This window comes from Portunus trituberculatus, chromosome 5 (assembly GCF_017591435.1).
Source record: "Portunus trituberculatus isolate SZX2019 chromosome 5, ASM1759143v1, whole genome shotgun sequence".
Taxonomy (NCBI): domain Eukaryota; kingdom Metazoa; phylum Arthropoda; class Malacostraca; order Decapoda; family Portunidae; genus Portunus; species Portunus trituberculatus.
The window spans coordinates 2,536,449-2,547,206 of NC_059259.1; the positions used below are offsets into that span (position 1 = coordinate 2,536,449).

General features: G+C 47.3%; 1 protein-coding gene across 1 annotated transcript; it reads right to left on the minus strand.

Moving 5' to 3' along the window:
- Nucleotides 1–9,621: 9,621 nt before the first annotated feature.
- On the minus strand, nt 9,622–10,183 carry LOC123515944 (KRAB-A domain-containing protein 2-like). Its single transcript, XM_045274881.1, has 2 exons — nt 9,983–10,183; nt 9,622–9,781 (listed from the first exon to the last, which is right to left on the minus strand). The coding sequence occupies exons 1-2, from the start codon at nt 10,172–10,174 to the stop codon at nt 9,665–9,667; spliced, it is 309 nt and encodes a 102-aa protein (XP_045130816.1). The 5' UTR covers nt 10,175–10,183; the 3' UTR covers nt 9,622–9,664.
- Between the last annotated feature and the right edge of the window lie 575 nt (nt 10,184–10,758).

The following is a 10,758-nucleotide window of genomic DNA, read 5'->3' on the forward strand; positions in this document are numbered from 1 at the left end:
TCATGATCATGTGCACCGGGAGAACCTTAGATTGCTTAGGCTGAACAAAATCTATCGACTCCGCAGGGCCGCGGTGCCGTTTGGTCATGCCCTTCAAAGGCTTAGGCGATACAGGAGGCAAATAGAAATCTACTACATGGGTTAGTTTGGTTAAGTCCTTATTATTCTCGTCGCTTCATGCAGGTGACTCAACTGAGTCGTCGGACAAAAAAGCAAACCTATTGGCCAAATAAACAGGACCACCCGCCCCAACAAAGTGAGAGGTAGCAGGAATTGTTGTCTTTGGACCGGCAGACTCAGCTGAAGAGCGAGCGGCCAATGAAGCATAGGGTGTCGCACCAGTAACGTCCTTCTGGCGGTACAGGAGTTCACGGCGGGCGCTACCTAGTCTGATGAACTGAATGTTAGCAAGCTGTAAAATGTCCTACTCCAGGCGATACCTGGGGCATTGCCTGGAACGTGCCTGGTGAGGATCACGGCAATGGAAACAGTAAGCAGCAGCATTGCCATGCTCCTCAGAGTGTGAGCAATTACCACATCGAGCAGCTTCCTTACAGGAGCTTTTCCCGTGACCGTAGCCGTAGCACGAGAAACATTGAAGAGGACGAGAAACAAAACGTCTCACCCTAAGATTGATAGGACCGATATGAACACGGTCAGGAGGGGTGTGGAGCAAAATAAGGTGAGAAGGTCCATGTTGAAAGAGTTTCTCATCTTAGTCACCTTTTGGACTAAGCTAGGACACATTGCTAGTATTTCCTCCTCTGAAAATTCATAAAGATCTTGACTATAAACACAACCTTTGCTGTAATTAAAGGTGGGATGAGCCTTCACGGTCTCAAACATGCTGTCATTAGGGCAGGGGAGATGTTGCAACATCCTTGCTTGCGTAATATCTTTTGCCCGCACGAGCACCCCCTTTCCGTATTTCTTTAGATTCCCCTCAGGAATCGTGCCGATCTCTTTGGACAGGTACCGGAAGACATGGATGAAATTCCCGTGCCCATTTCTGTAGTACGCCACAAACCAACGTGGAGGCGGGATGTGGCGAACTCCTGGAACTGAATTTTCTAAGTAGTTTTCAATAACATTTGGGATGTAATCCATGTCACTGTGAAATATTACGTGACTGGAAAAATTCAGTTTTGAAGGCAGAGCCGGCAAGGGGAAGAGATGCTACATGTTCATAAGCCAGACGGGCTTTGACACATGACAGAAAAGTCACACAGCAGCGGTTAGATGGAAAATCCTTATCATAAACAAGTCGAATGCGAAGAACCGTGCCATACACTTTGAGAAGTGAGTGCAAGTCGTCATAAGAAAATGATGGGTTAACATTTATCATCACAAGGGAGTCATATGCAGCAGAAATACGTCCCTCAGAAGAACTCCCGGAACAGGAGACAGCTGCGGGAGGCTCTTGTGGAGGGGAATCCTCCTTCCCACTCAGACCTGAAGATGACGTCTCGTGGGCCAGGTCAGCCACCTCACGAGAACCTGACAGTTTTTTATGTTTAACCATATGTATAAAGTTACACAAAAAATTGGCTTCAGGAGCAAGGAACCACCTACTAGGACTAGAATGGGAGGGAGCGCCGGCTGCCGTGGACGGGTACTTTGTCCCCATGTGGACCTGTCGTTTTAAAAAAAAGGTCCCACATGATACGAAAGTTTGTCCACGACAGAGCTGAGACCCCCATCCCAAAGCATCCCAGCCTGGGCACCCAACCATCCACCACAGGACGGCCCCTATTGGGCGATCCCTTCAGCGGGTGGCTCCACTGGTCCACTGGCAGCCTATGTAGGAACCATTTAGTCTGGCCCCTCACTAGCGACCTTACTAGCATGAGTAGCCCTCTCCCCCCCAAAAGGGCAGAGCAGGGGCCTAAGGCCCCTCTAGTCTATCTCACCAGGTCAGAGGGGCATGCAAGCCCCCCTCACCACGACAAGGCGGTTCCCATCTGGGGGAGCCGCATCTCGGAAGCAGAGAAAGGGACATTATAAGACTCCAGCCGAAGAAAAGTTTATGCAGAGAGATTCCATTCTCTGGCGGTCACGTGCGCCCAGGGCTGCACGATGCCTCCGGGAAACACTGGCAAAGTGCTCTGCAAAGAGGTCGGCGACAGTCCTAGGGTCTGCCACCGTTCGCCCAGCAGACAACAAAACTGGTGGGGAAGGAGCAGAATACTTCCCAGCAATTCGGCAGACTTTGTTGAAGACATCCGTAAGAGGGGTGCGGACGTTTATGGAAGAAACATAAGCTCTCCAAGAGGCTCTTTGTGCCTCTTTCAAAACGCGGCGGCCCCGAGCTCTGCAGCGTCGAAAAGCTTCCAGACACTGCGGGTCCCCACGATGTCGCCGGAGACGAAAGAAAGTTGCCCGTTTCTCTTTTACAGCGTTAGTGCATGCTGCGGTTCACCAAGGAACGGGACGCTTAGTAAAGCGACCGGACGTCCTAGGGATTGTCTGAAGCGCTGCTTAATGTAAAAAATCGGTAAAATAATGAACAGTCTCAGCACAAGTAGAAAAGTTAGCCAACGGACGGATAAAAGAGCTAAGATCTGTGAAACAAGGCCTTGTCTAAAACCCAGTGAGGGGGCCTTGAATTGTGGCTCAGAGTTCACACATTCCAATAAGATAGGAAAGTGTTCACTACCGTGTAAATCCGGTAGGACCCGCCAATTAAAATCAAGGAAAGTATTAGATGTACAAATAGAAAGATCGAAAGCTGTAAAAGTCCAAGTAGGACTATGGAAATGTGTGACATACCCAGAATTTAAAATCTCCAATCCCTCATCCTCAATAAAAGAACCGATTAAAACCCAACGAGGATTACTAGCACCTTCATCCCACACTGGGTGACGGCCGTTAAAATCTCCCAACAAGAGAAAAGGTGGAGTCAGCTGACAAACCAGGCCGTCAAGCTCACCCCTGGAGACAAGAACCCGAGGAGGGAGATATAAACTGTAAATAGTGTAGGATCGTCCCATAAAAACCTTAACAGCAACCACCTGAAGCGCACTAGGATAGCTGTGCCACCGTGGTGGCCCTGTTCGGGGATAGGAGTGCTAAAAAAGGCACGATAGCCAGGAGGACTAGAATAAGTACTATCACCTAGCATAGTCTCTTGTAGAGCTACACAGGCTGGAGAGAACTCCGAGAGTAAAGCTCAGAGTTCCCCCCACGAGGCGCGAAGGCCTCTACAGTTCCACTGAAGAAGCTTGAAGATGACTATTTAGGTGTAGTGGACGGGCGAGCTTTTTGAAGGGGCTGCCCATGACTCACCTGACTAGAAATAATCAACCGACGATAAGACATCGGGAGTTGAGATGTACCGGGTCGTTGAACAGCAGCCTTTCGGCCTACCAGTGAGTAATGCGAACCATTATCACTCCTACCGGTCATCGGAAGACAAGGGTCAGGCTGGACTGCACTTTTTGACACAGCAGGTCCACGAGGAACGGCTGTGACAATATCATCGGATGTCTCCATGCTAAGACCGTCCTCATCACAAGAATCCCGATCTCAGATGGAGGGCGTTACAGAAGGCTGGATAGAAACTACTTTAACTACCATTGCAGAGCGTTCCCTAGAGGATTCACAATCATGTGCATCGGGAGAAACCTTAGATTGCTTAGGCTGAGCTATATCTATCGACTCCGCAGAGCCGCGGTGCCGTTTGGTCACGCCCTTCAAAGGCTTAGGCGATACAGGGAGCAAATGGACATCCTCTACATGAGTGATTTTGCTCAAGTCCATATTATTCTCGTTACTTCTTAGAGATGATTCAACCGAGTCATCGGACAAAAGGGCAAACCTATTGGCCAAATGAACAAGACCACACGCCCCAACAGAGCGAGAGGTAGCAGGAAGAGTTGTCTTCGGACCGGCAGACTCAGCTGAAGAGCGAGCGGCCAATGAAGCATAGGATGTCGCACCAGTACCGTCCTTCTGGGTACAGGAGTTCACGGCGGGCACTACCAAGGCTGATGAACTGAGTGTTAGGAAGCTTTAGAATGTCCTGCTCCAGGCGATACCTAGGGCATTGCCTGGAACGTACCTGGTGAGCATCACGGCAATGGAAACAATGAGCTGCAGCATTGCAATACTCCTCAGAATGCGAGTCTAGTGCAGAGCAATTACCACATTGAGAAGCTTCCTTACATGAACTTTTGCCGTGACCGTAGCCGTAGCATGAGAAACACTGAAGAGGACGGGAAATAAAACGCCTCACCCTAAGATTGATAGGACCGATATGAACACGGTCAGGAAGGGTGGAACCAAAAGAGGTGAGAAGGACCATGTTGGAGGAGTTCCTCATCTTAGTCACCTTTTGGACTGAGCTGGGACACATAGCTAGTATTTCCTCTTCAGGAAATTCATAGAGATCCTGACGGTACACAGAACCTTTACTATAATTAAAAGTAGGATGAGCTTTATCGGTCTTAAACATACTGTCAGAAGTACATGGTAGATGTTGCAACATCCTTGTCTGCGTGATATCATTCGCTCGCACTAGCACCCCGTTACCATACTTCTTGAGGTTTCCCTTAGGAATCGTGCTGATTTCTTTGGCCAGATACCGGGAAGCAAGGATGAAATTCCCGCACACATTTCTGTAGTAAGCCAAAACACAACGTGGAGGCGGAATCTGGCGGACTTCTGGAACTGAATTTTCTAAATAGCTTTCAAAAACATTTGGGATGTAATCCAAGTCACTGTCTGAAATATTATGTGACTGGAAAAATTCAGTTTTAAAGCCATGGCCGGCGAGGAGCAGAGGTGCTACATGTTCATAAGCCAAACGGGCTTCATCACATGACATAAACGTTACATAGCAGCGGTTAGAAGGAAAGTCCTTATCATAAACCAGTCGAATGCGAACAACCGTACCATACGCCTTGAGAAGTGAGTGCAAGGCATGATAGGAATATGATGGATTAACATTTACCATCACAAGGGAGTCATATGCAGCAGAAATGCGTCCCTCAGAAGAACTTCCAGAACAGGAGACTGCTGTGGGAGGCCCTTGTGGAGGGAAATCTTCCTCCTTACTCAGACCTGAAGATGACGTCTCGTGGGCCAGGTCAGCCACCTCACGAGAACCTGAATGTTTTTTGTGTTTTCCCATAAAAATTAGTTACACAAAAGATTAGCCCCATGGGCAAGGGAAACCACCTACTGGGACGACAATGGAAGCGAGCGCTGGCTGCCGTGGACGGGGTACCTCGTCTCCATGCGGACCAGTCGTTTTAAAAAAAAGGTCCCACATGATACGAAAGTTTGTCCACGACAGAGCTGAGATCCCCCTCCCAAAGCATCCCAGCCTGGACACCCAACCATCCAGCACAGGACGGCCCCTATTGGGCGATCCCTCCAGCGGGTGGCTCCGCTGGTCCACTGGCAGCCTACGTAGGAACCATTTAGTCTGGCTCCTCACTGGCGACCTTACTAGCATGGGTAGCCCTCTCCCCTCGAAAGGGCAGAGCAGGGGCCTAAGCCCCTTCTAGCCTAGCTCGCCAGGTCACAGGGCACGCAAGCCCCCCCACCACGACAAGGCGGTTCCCATCTGGGGGGGAGAGAGAGAGAGGTGGGTGGTGGTGGGGTGGTGTAGTCTTAAAAGGGTCCGGCGATCTCTAATACTTTTTAATTACCCTAGTACTGGGAAAGATTTGGCAACGCTGTAGCCGTGAAGTCCCCTTTTCCGGCCCCACGCAAAGTGACTCCATAGCGTGGTTTGAGTGTAGGCCATCTCTTTCAGCATCCTGCTTTGTGTCCTGAATGCGAGTATCAAGCACCCAGGAGTGGGTGGCATGGCGAACTTGAATATGTGGCCGAGAGACATACAGCCTATTAAAGGTATGTGTAGCAGAGACGAGATCACTATACAACTGGTTGGGAGAAGAAAGGTCAAAACATCGGGCTCATGAAAATGATGTAGGTTGGGCAGTACTTAGGAGGCACAGCAATGTGTAAATGAAAGCTGGGAGGCGAAAAATTACTTGATAGAGAGTACATAAATCGGAGCGCAACGTGGTCAGAAAATAAAGATGGACGAGAGACGATACCAAGCCAGCAGTGAGGATGTAGTTCAAAGTGTCTCCCTGTGAGTGCGTAGCACCACCAGTGTCCCAGCGCGTCAAGCGTTGCCTGTATTATGTATGTATGTATGCCAGGAGACGAAGACCATTATGATTGCATGAGGCAGATGGATCACCCAAGTCAGGATACCGTGCATTAAAGTCCCCATATATACCACGCCACGCACAGTTGGAGGAAGAAGAGCCTGAAGTACGAGTCTGGCAAGGGAAGAATAAACATTGCATAACTGAAGTATATACCCAATGTTCATGTGATACCTCAAACAGCTGGAAGGTCATATCAGGATCGGTGGAAGTTTGAAGAAGGCGATAGGGCAAGTAATGTTTGTCGGTGAGGAGGATGGATGGATGGATGGATTTAAGTCGAGGCGCCGCAACTGCGAAGGTCATATGGCGCCGCTACAATGTTAATTAAAACCATATAGTTTATAAAATCTAACTAAAAGCAATTAAAAACAATGAAATTGAAAGTAACTAAAAATATTAAAAATACAATAAAACGAAATAAAACATTAAAATACATATAATAGAATAAATTCACAAATTGGGGACGGATGGATGGATGGATTTAAGTTAGGCGCCGCAACATCGAAGGTCATGGCGCAGCTATCAAATTGGGGCGAAGGCCAGCTTCTCCCAAGTAGTTAAAAATATCATGGCCAGGGGCCAGACATGCTGGTCCAGAGCATGGACCAGATGTCTCTCTAAGCAGATGCTCAGAGAGATAATAGACACCGCTATCTCTACAGCGACACCGGTAGAGGCAGCGGTGTCTTAAGTCAATCAAACTAGGGCACTCCACCAGCAAGTGCCGCACGGTAAGCAGCACCAGGCAGTCATCACAGTAGGGTTGAGGGTCTCTGGTCAACAAATATCTTTGTGTAAGATACGTGTGACCGATTCGTAGCCGCGCTAATAGAATCTGTGTACGGCGGTCGCGGATATGAGCGTATGTCCAGTCTTAGAGAACGGAAGTAGTGATCTCTCCTATTTTCGAGGTGGTAACCCCCGTTTGCCACCTCCTCTGCCATCTTGCAACAATCGCCAGACGAATGCACTGGAGTACATCTCGAAAAGGGACCGGGGCAGGGGTTGGAGCGCGACTTGCTGCCTCTTTAGGAACGGGATCTGCGTGTTCATTCCTGGGAACACCAACGTGACCAGGGACCCAGCAGAACCCAACACAATATCCTCTTTTGGTAAGCAGATATAGCCACTCTAAAGCTGATAAAACCAATGGGTTAAGGGAAAAATTATTGAAGAGGAGAGAGCAGTAAGAGCACTGCGAGAATCACTAAAAATTGTAAAAGATGAAACCGGGAGAGCAAAAATAATCTGTTAAGCAAGGACTATGGCAAACAGCTCTGCAGAAAAGACAGGTGCCACTGAAGGAAGGCTACCAGACCAGTAGAAGGAGGAAAACCATACTTAACCCAATAACTGTATCGGATTTGAAACCATCAGTAAAGGCAGGGATGGCATCAGATGGACGTAGGCCACGTCAGACGATGCGACACAGCGTGCATGTTTGTCCCCGGCGGTTCCCGCAACACACCAGAACGCGGTGCATGGGTTATAAGTCGCGCGCCACGAGCCTCCCTGGCAGTGTTGGGTTCACGCAGCGAACTGTCTCGCTGCGTAAACCCAGGTTGCCAACTGGCGTTTTTCACTGCCAAATTTAACCATTTTTGGCAGTAAAAAGTGTGTTTGGCAGTGAAAAAACGACAATTTAGCATTTTGGCATTGAAAATTTCTAAATTTGGCAGTCAAGAAACCGAGTGATGTAATTTTGGTTACTATTTTGTAATAAATTATTATTCTCGGCAACAACTAAACCCATGCCTTCGATACACGTTACAATACGCGTACGGCTCTGGTATTCTCGGGCTCTCGCAAGTCTCAAGCCCGTCAGTAGTCACTCGGTACATTCTGGTGCTCGCACGCTTCTGAACTCGCCACGATGTTTAAGTGGATAGGACAGTACGATTCTGGGAGAAAGTACCAGGATACATGGGAGAAGGACTTCCCATGGTTAACAAAAGCAAAAGGTGGAACAGAATCAGCATTTTGTAAAGTGTGTCAGAAAATTCTGCAGCCCAGGAAAACTACCATTGCTTTGGAAAATTGCATTGGGTATTCCAGTGATGGTGTGAGCAACATGACTGGAGAAAATAATTCTCTCTGGTCTCGAATTAAGCAAGCGTCTCCAAACTGAGAAAATGGGATGCTCATGCCACAGCTTAGCTCTCTGCGTACAAAAAGGTTTTGATACACTTCCATCATCTTTAGGGTTCATGCTCCTTGAAATCCCTAAATGGTTCAGAAAAAGCACCCTGAGACGCGAGAACTATAAGGTTTTGTTTGAGTCGATGAACACTGGAGAAGAAAGAGACGGCACCAGAAAGCGGTGCATAGGTTAAAAGTCGCGCACCACGAGCCTTCCCGGCAGCGTTGGGTTCACGCAGCGAGTGTCAGAGGGTGACGCGACATCAATATCTCATCATGACAGTGACAGTGCCTCCTACCTACCCTACCTAGTGACATTATTATTTTTTTTCATACTACTCTTATCTGCAATGCATCAGATTATTATAAACTACTGTTGTACCGGAAAGGAAAAAAAAAATAGATAAAAAAATCTAAATAGTGTACATTGTCATCTTAATCATTTACCTTCATGTAGTCATCCTTTAGTTACGTAGATCGTAGATAGCTTGACAGGTCTCTAGTATTATGACGCTAAGGGATGTTCTTGATATTCTGGTGTGGTAGTGTAACCTAGTGAATGAACAGCCTGTAGCCAGAAACAGAAGTGTTGCTTCAAGTCTGCCTCCTGCTGAAACACTTTCCCGCATTGTTGTGTCCTGTCTTTTAAAAAAAAAGTCACAGGCAGCCTCGAATAATTTTTCAAAGTTCCATCGCCTTCTATTGCTAGTGCTCTGAATATCTGCTGAAAGCTGCCTAAAGTTTGTCTCCGAAGAAGCCATTGTCTCGCCCATATTCTCCTATTTTTTTTCTTCTCGATAGCACAAGCCAGCAGATTGCACAAGCCAGCACAATAGCCCAAAGAGCAGTTGTGTGTGGGCGTGGCATTGTCTCGGGTGAGTGGTAAGCGGATGTCAGGTGTCACCCATCCCACACTGGCCGGCCGTGGCACGCATCGGGACAATGAGTCGTCGTGTGACCGCATGATGGGGCAAAGGCGCGCAAATTTGAATTACCCGCCCAGCTCACACACATTGCACACATTTAAACCAAAATATCTTTTGCCACAGGAGATGCAGTTAATGACAGCAGATGCTTCTTCTTGCTCTTCTACACCTGTCTCTTCCTCCTCTGTGTCTGTGACCTCATTGACAACACCTAGTGCCTCTGCAAGCTGCTCCTCCGTCTGCATACCGTCCAGGACTTCCTCTGGTACAGAATTTGCGTCAACACCAAGACGAGCCTTCTGTCCATACATGGCCTCATATGGTGTCCTTCCAATTCCGGAGTGAAAGCGGGTATTTTCTTCCACTGGACAAAGCGCAGTCCCTGTGACCATTGTGTAGAGTTGTTGTCCTTCATCCAACATGCGAGAATGGCTTCAATATCCCTGTTGGCACGTTCCACCGAGCCCTGCGATTGGGAATGTCGTGGTTTGCCATGAACCATCTTGCACTCAGAACTTCCTTGACATGCTGAAAATTAAAAAGCGAATATCAGGTTTTGTCATATACAGGGTGATTCATTAACTCCAATGTTGCTATGTTGTGAGTTTTAGAGAGAGAGAGAGAGAGAGAGAGAGAGAGAGAGAGAGAGAGAGAGAGAGAGAGAGAGAGAGAGAGAGAGAGAGAGAGAGAGAGAGAGAGAGAGATTTACATAAATCATTTATTCTTTACCTTATTTGAGAATTCTCTTCCATTGTCAGACTGCAGGATATGGGGGGCTCCTTTGTTACAGAATATATCAACGAGGTGGAAAGCAACCTCTTCAGCAGTTTTCGTCTGTAGAGCCCGAAGACACACCATCTTCGTCAAGTGATCCTGGTAGTTTAGAATGAAACGATGTTTTCCATCTGGCTGGCTCTGCATATCGATCAAGTCGACCTACAAATAGACAGAACATCAAAAGATTATGTAATATTGCTAAATAATAATAATATATTTGCAATCGTGAACAAAATCAAGGGTATTAAAGACTCCCCTCTGACAACAAGCCATGGCAATAATGAAATTACTATCAACGGGCACATATACACACACACACACACAGAGAGAGAGTGGGTAAAGGAGGAGGAGGAGTCATGATGATGTTAAGGAAGGAGATAGTGGTAAATCAAGTGGAGTTTGGGGAAGGAAAATCAGAAATACTGTATGTTAAGATGCATATTAACAAAAAGGAGTTAACAATCATTGGAACATATGTGCCACCAAAAACAAACTCATGGACTAACCAAGAATATAGAGACATGATAGATGACACAATAAGGAGTCTTACAAGAATCATTAAGGAAAGGAGAAAAGTGATATTGGTAGGAGATTTCAACTGGGTAGACTGGGAAAATTATGAAAGTGGTATGGGGGAAGATGCCTGGGGAGATAGATTCCTGAACCTAATGATAGATAATTTGATGGTCCAAAGAGTAAAGGAAAACACAAGATTCAGAGGAAACGAT

What these genes read in the sequence shown, in the direction of transcription:
- LOC123515944 (XM_045274881.1), bottom strand. Translation starts at nt 10,174, where the DNA reads ATGCAGAGCCAGCCAGATGGAAAACATCGTTTCATTCTAAACTACCAG. An exon ending in GAAGAGAATTCTCAAATAAG is followed by an intron (nt 9,782 to 9,982) that starts GTAAAGAATAAA and finishes TTTAATTTTCAG; the next exon opens with CATGTCAAGGAAGTTCTGAG.